At 45.5% G+C, this 14285-nt stretch overlaps 1 protein-coding gene and 1 long non-coding RNA gene across 4 annotated transcripts in view; one reads left to right on the forward strand and one right to left on the reverse strand.

Annotated features, from left to right (window-relative positions):
• Nucleotides 1–14285, forward strand: part of LOC119175120 (mitochondrial intermembrane space import and assembly protein 40-B) — a 39148-nt gene that overhangs the window by 17667 nt on the left and 7196 nt on the right. The window contains exon 1 of one of the 3 annotated variants that reach the window (XM_075894710.1): nt 9929–9987. The exons of the other annotated variants lie outside the window; for them this stretch is intronic. Within the exon in view, the coding sequence (XP_075750825.1) occupies nt 9981–9987 (7 nt within the window). The 5' untranslated portion in view covers nt 9929–9980. Of the gene's footprint in view, nt 1–9928; nt 9988–14285 lie in introns of those variants that run through there. 3 annotated transcript variants of the gene reach the window in all.
• LOC142817640 (uncharacterized) overlaps nt 1–14285 on the reverse strand; it is a 33949-nt gene that overhangs the window by 14536 nt on the left and 5128 nt on the right. The window lies entirely within an intron of this gene.

Genomic DNA, 14285 nt, shown 5'->3' on the forward strand with positions numbered 1-14285 from the left:
AGATTTCTGCAGTCCTTCACTTTCCTTGTCCCGAAAAACTGAAAGAGCTTCGCAGTTTCCTTGGCCTCGCCTCCTGTTTTCGCCGGTTTATCCAGAACTTCGCTTCTATTGCTGCTCCATTACACCAACTACTTGCTTCCAACGTCCCCTCTCTGTGGTCTCAAGAATGTCAAACGGCATTCGACCTGTTGAAGTGGGCACTCACGTCTGAACCTCTGTTCTGCCACTTTGACGAAGCCGCACCGACTATCCTCCATACCGACGCTAGCGGCCTTGGTATAGGAGCCATTCTTCTACAACGTGACAAGTCTTCCCCAGAGAAAGTTGTTGCATATGCCAGTCCCGTACTCACCCCTGCCGAAAAGAACTACATTATAACTGAGCAAGAGTGTTTGGCTGTGGTTTGGTTGGTCCAGAAGTTCCGTCCCTATCTTCACGGCCGTCACTTCACAATCGTTACGGACCACCATGCCTTATGCTGGCTTTCTACACTGAAGAACTTGTCCGAATGCTTTGGTTGGTGTATACTACGCTTGCAGGAGTACGATTTTGAGATAACTTACAAGTCAGGCAGAAAACATCAAGACGCCGACGCTTTATCTCGTTGCCCGCTTCCAACTACCCATATCAGCGTTGGTGAAAACTCAACCGTCACATCTACCAAAGTTCATACGCTCGCATCAATAAGGCAACCCTCTTCGTACGACGAGCCAACATTTATCTCCCACCAGCGGTCCGATTCATACTGCAGACGCATGATGCACCACCTTTCGGGAGTTTCTCATCCACCCAACACGGGACTCCGTCGTCAACTCCTGCACTTAAAACTGGACAATGGGGTTCTCTACCGCCACGCCTATCACCCTGACGGTCAGCGCTGGGTTCTTGTACTGCCACGCTCTCTTCGACTTCAAGTGCTCGAAGCCTTCCACGACGACTTGACTGCTGGTCATCTTGGTTTTAAAAAAACTCTTGACCGCATTCGATGTCGTTATTACTGGCCTGGCCTTTCTTCTAGTGTAGCGCGATACGTCGACTCCTGCTACCCATGCGAGCGTTGCAAGCTCCCCACGTCTGCACCTGCTGGACCTCTACAGCCACTTCCGTGCCCTTCAATGCCGTTCGACGTTGTAGGTGTTGACCTTTACGGGCCTCTCCCCGTCACATCTGCTGGCAAACGATGGATAGTGACCGCCGTGGACCATCTGACACGCTACGCTGAGCCTTTCTCTGTTATTACAGGCTCGGCTGTGGAAGTTGCAGACTTTATTCTTCACGGAATAATACTGCGTCATGGGGCTCCTCGTGTACTGCTTAGTGACCGCGGCAAAGTGTTCCTGTCACAAATGGTAAATGAAGTACTGCGCGCTTCTGGAATTACTCACAAGACAGCTTCAAGCTATCACCCTCAGACAAATGGTCTCACAGAAAGATTTTACCGAACCCTTGCTGACATGATAGCCATTTACGTCCAACCCGACCACAAAAACTGGGATACTCTTTTACCATTCCTGACATTCGCTTACAACACCGCCGTTCAGCGAACAACTTGCTACTCACCGTTTTACCTTGTGTACGGACGCACCCCGACTACCTTTCTCAACGTCTCCTTCTTTAACAGCCGTGGGAATTCATGTCAGTCTTCTAGCGAAGAATACATTTCCCGCCTGGCCCAGTCTCGCCATCGGGCTCGCATCAATACTGCAGCGAGACAGCATGAGCGGAAGATCATCTATGATAAATCCCACCGCGTTGTGTCTTTCCAACCTGGTGACGAGGTGCTGCTTTTGACACCTATTCGCACTCCTGGTCTTTGTGACAAATTTCAACCACGCTTCATTGGGCCATACATTGTTTTAGAACAGACTTCGCCAGTTAATTATCGTGTCACACCACTCGTCGCCCCAACAGACCGCCGCTACCGCAGCACAGAGATTGCCCACATTTGTCGCATGAAACCTTTCACGCGACGTTCCCCGTCACTTTGACTTACGGCGGCCAGGGTGTCCGCTTCTAAGTGGGGGGAATTAGTGTGGGTATTTCTTACTTACATCGTCATCTTCCCTGCATGATCACAATCACCATCATCAGCTTGTCTCTTTGTCCTTATTGCCACTCTGGGTCATCATCATCGTCATCGTCTGTGTACTGGCTCTGCCGGTTCGTTTTGCGAGGTCTTTTCTCAAATAAACCCTGACGCAACCAAGACTACCAAGACTTCATAATATTTTTATTTTCAATTTTTCTGCCTGCATCGCCAACCTGTATAGCACAGATGTAGTGGTTAGCCGTCCATACGAGTGAATGTTAACCCTTTCTCTCTTACCTTTATAGATTATGCTCATTCTACTTTTCCGCTAAGTGTTTGGGATTTCCTTCTCCTGTAACCACTTTTCTATGCATTTCAGCAGTGCTTCTTTAGTGCTATGTCCCAGTTCGTTAATGAAGTGAACGGGAATGCCATCTAGGCCCCGAGTAGTGCGTTTGGGATTTTTTTTTTTTCAGACTTCTTCCAATTGAAATTCTCAAGTACTACCCCTTTGCGGTTGCATTTTTTTTCCATACTTTTACTCACCGGGAAAGTCCCCTGGCGACCTTTTTAAACAACTCTGCTGTTACCTTTCAAATATAACCTAGTGCTTCGTACTCTTCCTATTTATTTCCTCATTCATCTACCATATGTTGCAGTGCGACAGACTTCCTACTTAGCACTTTCAGGTGGCTCCAAAATATTCTTGGTGCGGCCTTCTTTTTTTCTCGAATCTCTGTCATCCAGCATTCACTTTCACCTTCAATTTTTTACTCGACCAATTTCTGCACAATGGTTTTTAGATGCGAAGCAGCTCATTTACTACCCTGTGTAACCATATCCCTCCGCATTGGTATGGTGTCAAGTAGGCCACGCCTTCCTTCACAGTGCGCCCATGATGTCACTGTTTCCCTAGCCTGCCGCTGCTCGCCGTGTGTCATCTCTCTCGCTTCACCCTCTCCATCATTCGCAACGCTTGAGCCCACTCCTCACATCGGCATCATCCCCTCACCCATGCCAACTCTCTCCATCTGTCGGCGAGAAGAAGCCGTGGGTATGTGCGCCACCTTCTAGCCCGTCGTGGTTCGCGGTGCCAGCGATGTAGATAGCACGCCGCTGCTTGCCGCACAATCACCACCACCTTTTGAATTTATACAGTGTGAATCGTGCGAGGGCAGCAGCGTGATACCTTTCTCTCTGGCAGCTCAAGTCATCTCTGCTGCAAGCGTTTTCCTCAACGTACGAAAGGGATGGCCTGAAGTGGCAGTCTGAGGTGTACACGAGTGACAGTCTGAGGTGTACACGAAGTCTCAGAATACTTCGGAACATCTAACGCGCAGCCACTCCCTGGCGAAGCGCACTGGCGGATAAATACAGGCAAGGTCTGCGCATGCGCGGTCTACCTAGCGAGCAAGTTTATCTCCCTAGTGCATCTAAATTGGCGTTGTCTGGCTTCAAAAGGGTAGCGCTCAGCAGAGTGACCATATATGCTACCGTTGGGTAGCAGAGTTGTGCCGTTGATAGAACTCGCCGCTCGCGTCCCCATTTGCCAAGCGCGCGCAGGTGCTGGCTACCTCCTCACCACCACTTCTGCTCTACCGCTGCTGTCCCAAGCAGTCCGGAGAGGCGATCCGGCTGAGTTCAGAATCTTTTTTGATTAGTGATGTGGTGGTGTGTTGTCTGTTTTAAGCGAACGTAATGTTTTGATCGTGATCAGTATGTATATTCATGAGCAGCGTGAACTGAAACACTAAAATTACATCTAGGGGTCCTAGTAGCTAAATGTAGTTGGTAAGATGAAAAGTGTTAGTCACGTTAAATGCTCGAGTGGAAAGGTATCTCTGGAAATTGTGTGCACCATATTCATATCAGCACATTAAAAGGAATTACAGGTTGATTTCACGAAAGATAGAAAAACATGGTCTACCTGATGTCTCAGATTTTTCTCGTAAATTTTTATATTATGCATGTATGACCGAATAGCATGAAACCACATTTTGTTTTCGAAGAAAAAAATTTAACCTACGAAAAATTGAGAAGCATCGCGGGGTGATGTCAGTCGTTTTACAAGGAGTGCGTTTTTGCCGATTCGTGATCATGTTAATAGCGACGCAAGCTGTATATCGCCAAGATATTTCTGTGCAGAACAAATAGAAGTAATCGAGAAATAGCTCATTTTATATTTCTTAATTCTGGCCAACTTAAAGGGCCAGTCAACAGGCTTGCGACTGTTTTTTTTTTTTCTGCCCCCCTAAACAAGCTTGGTAAATCGTAGAGTAGACTGCAGCAATCACGTTTTCTGAATATTACAGAGCTACGCGCTGCTCTGTAATATTCAGAGGCAATCAAGCTACTGCAGCTACTGCACAACTCGCAGCAATTGCTAAGAACAGCGAGCATACGGCTACATAAAATCGTCTGAAATAACGAGAATGTACTTCAAGCTTTAATGTTCAAGACCGTGTGGCAGACCTCCAGTAAATTGACTGCACCATAGACACATTGCCTGCGCAACATAGCCTAGGGCTACTCTGGAATATGCGTGAAGAAACGCTCATTTTCTGAACTCCACCTGAGGACATGTATGACCCATTGGGATTCGTTGCTCCAGTGACTGCATGAGCCAAATTCTTTTTATGCCAGGGTACAGTCGACACATGACTGGGACACACCATTACCATTTCACAGAGTGGAAGAATGAAAAGCTGTATTCAAGCGCTGGACAGTCTCCAAATCAGACGACGCTATGTACTGATATCGGTATCAAAAGCTCACTGCAAGAAAATCCACATTTTCTGCGATGCGTCCACATAAGTAGTCACAGCCGTGGCATACATAAAGGTCACTGACAAGACAGGCAGACACCACGTAGGATTCCTAATGGGGAAAGTAAAGTTGGCTCCCCTAGCTGACCTTGCCATTCCGAGATTGGAACTCTATGGGGCAGTACTCATAGTAGAATTGGCTGAACTCATTCAGCGGGAACTGGATGTGCAAGTACACATGCTGAAGTTTTACATCGACAGTAATGCTGTATTAGGCTACATATGCAACGAAAAATGACGATTTTATGTGTGCGTGGCAAATAGAGTGCATTGTATTCACGAAACGACGAGGCCAGGGCAGTGGAACTACATTCACACTGATGAGAATTCTGCAGACAACGGTACAAGAATGGTCTCGGCGACGAAACTCAGGCACACATCTTAGTTTAATAGCCCTGACTTTCTTTGACAAAGCGAAGAAACTGTGTCGCGGCCATCGACTTGCTTGGTGTCCCCAGATGAAGACAAAGATGTATGCCCAGAAGTTAACACCTTGACCACATATGTTGTGAAAAAATAGGGACTTGGGGCTGAACAATCCGGCAGGTTTTCGAGCTAGAAGAAACTCATCCACGACTTAGCATTTCTTTTAAGAATTGTTCATCGTGTTAAGGGTGATGTTGAGTAAAGGGATGCAGTTGAAGATCTTTCAGCAGCCAGAGAGACTGCTTCGTGCTGTTCTGCAAGATTTCTTTCTTGAAGAGGTAAGCGCCCTTGAAAACAAAAGACCTGTTTCCAAGAGAAGCCCACTTCGGAAGCTGGATTCATTTCCTGGTGAGAAAGACCTCCTACGTGTCAGTGGCCGCTTGCACACAGGTAATCTGCCGGCACCATGTTTCCACGTTTCTCATACGTCACTACCATCAACAAGTACAACATCAGGGCAGACTTTTACGGAAGGAGCAGTAAGATCAGTTGGGTTGTGGATTATTGCTGGCAAGGGACGCATCACATTCATCATAGGAAGATGCATTCGTGCAAGAGACTCGGAGGCCGACCACAGGAACGGAAGATGGCTGATCTGCCAAAGGACCGACTAACCACTGACCCCCCCCATTCACCAATGTTGCAGTCGACATTTTTCGGCCCATGGATGGTCACTGCCCGTTCCACAAGAGGTGGAGTGTCTTAACAACAATTGGTGGGCAGTGTTATTCGCATGTCTGAGCATTCAGGCATTGCACATCGAAGTCGTAGAAGACACAGCGAAGTAACAACTGAGACGCTTATTCGCGTTAATCTGTACCTGTGAGTACGTTTTCTGCATACTTTGTGCGTGAGAAACTCAGGGCATTTTTCGATCTGCTTGCCATTCTGCGCGTGACCTTCCAAATTGTTGCTATCACGCTCATTGATTTACCTTTGCGGCAAAGCTGTGACATTTTTTTTACACTTTTTCAATTTCAATAGCTCACATAGCTGAGGGGCATTTAACACAGGTATGCAGTAAAAGATAAAAAGCCCTTTAAAATGTTTATTGCACTATACTTAATCGTTAAGTCAATTATATCACGTTCTAAAGCTAAATCTCAAGTGGGACACTTGCAAGGGGTGTCCTCCCCAGTCTGAACACCAAAAAAGGCCAGACTCTCTTGACCCCCTACCCCCCCACCCATGATTTACGCCAACTATACTGTTCGCATACTAGCTGCATACGAGCATACGGCATGTTTAGTAATAAATTTAAATATTTATTAGATGCTCAAGTGATGTTTTAGACTTCAGGAGTCGTTAGAAACATGCATCTGCTCCCAAAACAATTGCAATTTTAAGCTACGGCATTTTTTTTCGCTCCGAAGACACTTGAGCCTGCTCCAAAGCACCATTTTTTCTGCTCCAGAATCTCCTACAAAAAGCAAAATGTCGCTTTCATCACTGAGGGAGCTAAACATCAGCCCTCAGGATATAGATCATTCACTGCTGGCGAAGTTCCCATCTGAGAAGGGCTGTACGTGTGTCTTCAACCCACCACATAGCTCTCACATAGGTGGAGTATGGGAAAGGATGATAGAGATCGCACGTCACATCCTTGACTTGATTCTGCTACAATCCTACCACCATCGACTGAGCCATGAGATCCTGAAAACTTTCATGGCCGAGGTCTCCGCGATCATAAATGCTAGGCCCCTTATCTTGTGTCGTCTGATGCAGAAACGGCCGTAATTTTAACCCCAGAGGCAATCCTGGCACAGAAGTTGGGATGCACAGCGAAGGATGACGCTACAAAAGCGAATAGCATAAGGTCCAGACCTAGCGAGCCAGTTCTGGAAGAGATGGCGCACCGCCTATTTGACCACACTTCAACAACGAAGAATGTGACAAATCAACCGACCAAACCTCAGGGCTGGCAACTAGGTGTTGCTCAGTGACAAGCAGGTCGTTCGTTTTGAGTGGCCAGTCGGCGTGATCGTAAAATGCCTACCTAGTGCAGACGGCAACGTCCGGAAGGCTGAAGTGAAGACAGCAAAGAATGGATCTGTTGAGACACTCGTTCGTCATATCAGACGTTGTGCATCTTAAGACTCCATGAAACGATAGTGGCGCCCACAAGGTGAAGCACCAGACGGGGAGTGTGCTGCCCAGGTTTCGAAAACGAAAGTGCCTTTCGCCGTCATCTGGCTCAACACAGATCATCGTCTTGCATCACTGGGCAGCTACGTCACAAGGGTGTGGCAAGAACATCTTCAATTGAGCTAAGCTGAGGCACGCCACTGCCTTTTACGCCTAGGACCATGTAATCGAACTATGTTTACATTGTTGGAGTAGCATAGACATTGTTGGAGTAGCATAGACAGATGTCATTTCAATATGTGCATATCTGCCCCACTGAGATTTTTATAGTTAGGTGAGTAATTTTTGAGTTACAAATATAGTTATAACAAATTAGTTAATAGTAATTAACAAAAGACTTGTAAGTAATTAATTCAGGATACTGAGAACGGTATGCACTAGACTTTTTTTCTGTAACGCCATTTCTCTTTTTTAAAATCATGCTGCGTAATAATACGACACTGTGTATATTTATAACGGGAAGAATACAGTTTATTCTTTTGTACAAAACAAAGAATCGAAATGTGAGTGTGTTTGGTCTATATGCTCATGGTTGCATGAGGCTAAAATGCCGCCATTTGCCAGCGCTAGTCATAGTCACCTCCAATAAATATTATGATCAAATAATGAATATGGCCCCACATACCAATAGAAGAAAAAAAGACTGACACACTCAAACACGCATGCGCACACAGCTTGTTACAGACACTTACCACCTGGCCCCCTTATCAAAGTGCTGAGGGGCACCTAGGGCTACCATTTTGTAGTAATGCAAGGCAAATATACGTGCGCTTTGGAGCAGCTCTTGCTTTCTAGGGAGACCATGCAAGTGCAGACCACCAGCTACTTTCCTGCGTGTCCGGGGTGCTAAGGTTCCGAATTCTTCTGAGAGGGCCTATATCTTTCAGCACTGAAACCGTTTTAGTGCCAGAAATCACTTTATGAAACATCCTTTTAATAGAGCAATCGACCCATTTGTACATAGCCTGTAGCTACAGGGTAACCTACTTCAAGCACGCGTGACACAAACGGGTCGATTGGAATTTTTTGCATCTTGTCAGTTTCCCCTGAGCTGCTTTGCTTTAGCAACCTTTAAGGTGGCAGTCTCACTCCAGCTTCCACGAACACACTGTTTTTGCCACATTTGCAAGTGTGCAGCAGTTGTTCTCCTTATTTCGTATAGTTGACTTATATATTATTGAAAAGCCTGACTTTTGCACATTTCAAATATGGCTATTAAAATCAAGTCAACCGCTACCGTTTGGCGATCGCAACGCAAGAATAAGTGCTATTTACGCGGTTTGGGCCGACTGTACCTCCGTTGTGACCATTTTCTGAAAAAAGTTGCAACAGTCACAGCGCTGTTTCTTGCACGGTGCCTTCAGGGCATATTTAACTATTTCCTCAACGTAGCGATTTTATGCAGGACTTCTACTTTAATGCTGGTCATATTTTGAAAGCAGCCAAGTTTAGCAACTTTACTTGTAGACTGGCCATTACTTACCTGCTAGAGGAGGTTCATTTTCGGGGCCCACATAGAAAACAACATTCCTTATCTGTGTATTTAATTTCATTCTTTATGCACTGCGTTTTTTTAATTATAGTGATCCGAATCAGGCAATTTTTTCAATACATGGACCTACCTCTGCCTATTTTTGTGGAAATTTACGGGAGTTCTGTGGCCGATTTTGCACACAAATGGACCAGAGACCCAGATCTATTTCCTCAGCGTAGCCTTTTTAAATGAAGCTAGCAGAACTGCGAAACGGAGCTGGTGAATTTTCCGAATTTATCATGCCCCGAACGCCAAGAAAACCTCAATAATTTTCAAACTGTGTTGAAATTTCAGCATGTATAGCTTACTATACAATAGTTCTCGTCTCCTGATATAGGTATACACACTAACCATACACAAATACTGCATAACCACTGAGAAATTTACTTTAATTTTATCATTACAAAAAAATCTTCCTCTGGTGCCATCTACAAAACGAAAGCAGTGCATCAAAAAGCTCCCACACTTCCCGAGGGTGGCGTACAAAAACATTTTACATAAAAAAAAAAAGTTTATAACTTGGAACTCATGCCCCTTTTATGCCCCATGTAACTAGCCCGCGACCGCCCGCTCCTTGAACCAGTCTCTTCTTCTGCCTCCCCTCAGTGGGAGAGCGGGAAAGCAGGTCTGAAAGGTTGAGGTGAGTGGCATCAGGTGAAAAGGAAAGCTGTGTTTCTGGAATGTCTTTTGTGCCAAGTTGTTTTTCCTTCTGCTCTATTGCAGTTAAAGTTTTCAACAGCGATGAGAAAGTGCACATTGTTTACAATTGTTAGATATCATGCGAGGTAACAAATCGGGCACGTCCTTTTTCATGTTTTGTAATTCTAAAGACAGGGTGGTCCACTGTTAGAAGGAACACATGGGCACATGGCTCATGTAAAAAGCCTTCATGTGCGTGCCTTCGTTCCTAGGCACGTAGGCTCGTCTCTCTTCTTTTACAGCCTGGGCAAGTGCCACAAGCATGGAGTTTCCATGAGTTCACAAGAGGGCACTCTACCGTTAGTGTCTATGAGATCTGAAAATGATGGGTAGTACACAGATTTTGTCTAATCTTTCTTTTTTTGGCTCTGTTTGGCTTCCCATGGCTTGGAGCTGCTTTGTAACGAAACAGCAATCAGCAAATGTTCAGCAGTTGCGCTTAACTACCTTAAATTCTTAGGCTCACCATATCAAATGAGGTCATGAAATTCAAAACGGTTCTATTTGAAACAAAACCAAAACACAGCAAGGTCCGCCAGCAGTCTAGTGGCTAAGGCACTTGTATGCTGACCCGCAGGTCGCGAGATCGAATCCAGACTGTCGTAGCCGAGATTCGATCTGGTCGGAGGTACACATTAAAAAACCCCAGGTGGTTGAAATTTCCGGAGCCCTCCACTACGCCATTTCTCATAATCAAATGGTGGTTTTAGGACGTTAAACCCCAATAATTAACAACAGCAATAAACTAAGCCACAAGTGCATTTGAAGCCCACAAGCATGAAGACTAGGCAAATACATGCACTACCTATCATTTCCTTGGTCGCTGAATGATCGCAGTGCCAAAGTCCCCTCAAGTTAATTTTAGGAAACTGTATAGCCGTGAGTGCAATGGAGCTGTTTTTATACAGTGATGATGGCGTGCTTTGTGTAAGGAAGTTTTGAGCCATTTACTGTATTTGCACCCTATGGGAGCAGAGTTGCGCCTATGTCTGCCATTATGTTCGACAGCTGCACAGTGAAGCCTTTTGTTGAGCTCACAAGAGACAAAGACGGCCCGATGTTCCGGCAGGCTTATTCACTTGCTCTGAGCAATACTGCACACTCACAGCAAAGCTAAATATAGCTATAGACTCACGTGTGTCGCACGCACGTGGAAAATGATGCACAGAAGAGCACTTTTACTGCTCCGTCATGGTGGTCTAGTGGTGAAGGTACTTGGCTCCTGACTTCGCAGGTCACAGGACCGAATCCCGCTTACGGCGGCTGCATTTCCAGTGGAGGCGGAAATGCTGAGACCTGTGTGCTCAGATTTGGGTGCATGTTAAAGAACCCCAGGTGGTCGAAATTTCCAGAGCCTTCCACCGCGGCGTCTCTCATAATCATATGGTGGTTTTGGGATGTTAAACTCCACATATCAATTAAGAGCACTTTTACTGCGCTAGATCGATCCCATGGGCAGTGCAGAGTGTGAAGCAGTGGCTTATACGTGCCAAAAAATATCAATTTAATCAAATCAAAAGTTTATTAAGTGGACTAAAGTTCAGGTGCTCTCACTCATTTTAATTAATGTTAGAACAATCAATGTTGTTGTCAATTGACAATAAAGGTAAAAAAGTTGCCCTGGATTGCTGCAAATCTGCCACTTGTTGCAATCTGCATATCTGCCTCCCATTTGTTGAAAACTATGTTTGCAAGCATGCTCAGCATGGCTCAGCATGTAACAGAACCACCCAAATACACATAAAAAACAGAAAAAAAAAACACAAAAGTGGTTTTTGAGCTAGCAGAAAAAGTATGTCAACATGGCTAAAAAAAAAACAAAAAACATTCCCTTTCCTGGCAATCCTACAAAGGGGTTCCATGATTCTTGGATTCCAAGTAATGTTCACTTTGGTTTGTCCGGACACCAGAACAGCACTTAGTTCCACTCTGGACTGGCTTGGACATAACTAAAAAAAGTCTTATCTATTCTCTACATGGCCTGCTTCAGAGCTGCATGCTTCCATGCATCTCTAGTGGATGCCATGAAGTGAAAACCAGCTTGCTAAGTATAAGTAGTCAGGTGGCAGGTTAGTGTTAGCTTTATGTGCTCAAACCCATGCTGTATGGCCTTTAACCCAAAGAAAAAAAAAAGAAAAACTTGCTTGAATCACTGAAAAATATTTGTTGTACACTTCGTAGGTTTTTCCCCCTCAATAAAATGGTACAATTATTTCAATGAAATGATTGTTCTTAATTTTGCTAATTGCATTATATGATATCGCATGCACAGTATCAGAGGCAGCATTCCAATGAATGGCGATACACGGGAAGAGGAGGAGGAATGAATGTTATTGAAAAGAAGAAAAAAAAAACTAAACATGGGGAAATGGGGCCATCCCGCATTGAAAAACACAACTACTGTGGATATACACCAGAACGCAGCAAGCTCGAAGTGTGCTGCTATATTTAGAATGCACATGATGCCATCTGTTGCAAGTACGGCGAAGCAATTCCCTGATCTGCCATGCGAGCAGACCTTCCGTGCTTTTCCACTCCTAGAATTTTGAGCTATTTTAGAGTGAAACCTTGAGAAGATGCGGAAAAACTTCATCAGGTACATACTATCGTGATCTAGAGAAACGTGAACATCGGAAAGCTTTGCTTTGAACTCAAAGTGCGACATGCCTTGGCTGTGGCAAGGCAGAACTTGTGCTGTAAGCCGGCCATCACTGTAGAGCTATAATTCCGCTCTGGCTTGTGCTCGTGCACTGCATGTGTTTACAATTTGTTAGTTATGCCTGGCACTCTGAACACACACGCGATGCGAAAGTTGCAGCCATAGCAAGACTTTATAGTGCTACGATGACGCCAGCTGAAAGCACAGATTCGCCTAGCAACAGTCCAGGCATGTCACAGTTCAAGCGAGTCGAAAGTCATGCTTTCTGCTGTTGACATTTCTTTGCATCACGGTAGTACGCCATTACAATTGTACTAAACATTCACAGTGCGTGCATGAACACGTAAGTCGTAATACCTATGAGCATTGGCATGCGGCCCGTGATACAGTATGGCAATGATTTAGTGCCGCATACTACAGGCATACTACATGCAAGTCACTACTGTAAAGTGAAACAGCTGGTATCACCATGTCACACTTAAATAAGCATAGTATCATGTGTCCAGTTGAGAACGTTCCTTCGCAGGCTCAACAGCACAGGTGTCGCTTTTCGACCTCATCATGGTCCTTTATTATACGATAAAGCATTCCTGCTATCTTATCGGATTTATGTCTGCGTAGGGTCTCCCTACAATACATTCATTTCGCTTGACGTGTGAAGGAATGTCGCAAAGTGTTCTGCACTTCTGTTTTTTCCTTCAATGCAGCTGCAGTTATGTTCAGCACTGCAAGTGACATTCTTTGCCTACAGATATCTTTGTGATTCACATTCTTCTTACGTTTCTTTAATGCATACACCTCTTCACCAGAGGGCGGATTCAAGTTTCTTCGATCACATTTTCTTACGACTTGATTGTCCTCGCGTTCCGTCCTATCTGCCATTTCTCGAGTGGGAAATCTCCAGAGAGTTTCGAAATCCTGGGCTCTTCTAACCCTGGCACATTCCCGAGAATCATGTTGTACGTCAAATTTTTAGCGCACCTGGCTTCAATCCATCTTCAGTAATAGGGCGTCAAGATGAGGACTCGTGCCACAGGCATTCTCCGTATGGTCCCATCTGCCGATCAAACCGGCGTCTTTCGACTTGTTAAATCTTCCTCAAAGACCATGGATTGCCTAACCAAAACAATGTTTGATCTCGTGTCTCAGAGTACGGTCACTTTCCTTCCCTGCAGAATCCCTTCTGCATCAGGCCTCATATTTCCTGCATGTTCTGACTGCATAGACGTCGAGACAGCGCATACCTTATCCCTGTCTTTTCCGTTCGCTTCACGTGGTCATCTTTCCCAGGACTATCCTCTACAACCACATAAGCAGTCTGGTTGTCTGGCCTTGCTCTGCACGTTTCCACACTGTGCTCTCGGCGCCCACACCTATCACACTGCGAGGGTGAACCACTTGCGCGGCCCAGCCCACAGCTTGCACCCGTATGTCCTGCCTTGTCACACTAAAAACATTAAGTGATAGTTTGAGTCTGCTCTTTTTTTTTCAGTCTTTTTCTTTTCTCCCTAAATTCTTTTGTCCTCCGGCCTCCAAATACCAGTACGCATGTTCGGCCAGCTTTGCTACTGTCTTCAGTTGCGCTGCTTAAGGAAGACAGTGACCCCAGGATGACACGACGCCAAAAACTGTTCTGGAATCATGCCCCGCCACAGTGGTCTAGTGGCTAAGGTACTCGGCTGCTGACCCGCAGGTCGCGGGATCGAATCCGGCGGTGGCCGCTGCATTTCCGATGGAGGCGGAAATGTTTTAGGCCCGTGTACTCAGATTTGGGTGCACGTTAAAGAACCCCAGGCGGTCGAAATTTCCGGAGCCCTCCACTACGGCGTCTCTCATAATCATATGGTGGTTTTGGGACGTTAAACCCCGCAAATCAATCAATGTTCTGGAATCATGCAGTCCCTAGGTCTTCAAACATCATTTTTATTTTTCCCATCTCCGACCAGCGATCGAAATAGTTGGAGATGC

Source organism: Rhipicephalus microplus, chromosome 5 (assembly GCF_043290135.1).
Source record: "Rhipicephalus microplus isolate Deutch F79 chromosome 5, USDA_Rmic, whole genome shotgun sequence".
NCBI lineage: Eukaryota > Metazoa > Arthropoda > Arachnida > Ixodida > Ixodidae > Rhipicephalus > Rhipicephalus microplus.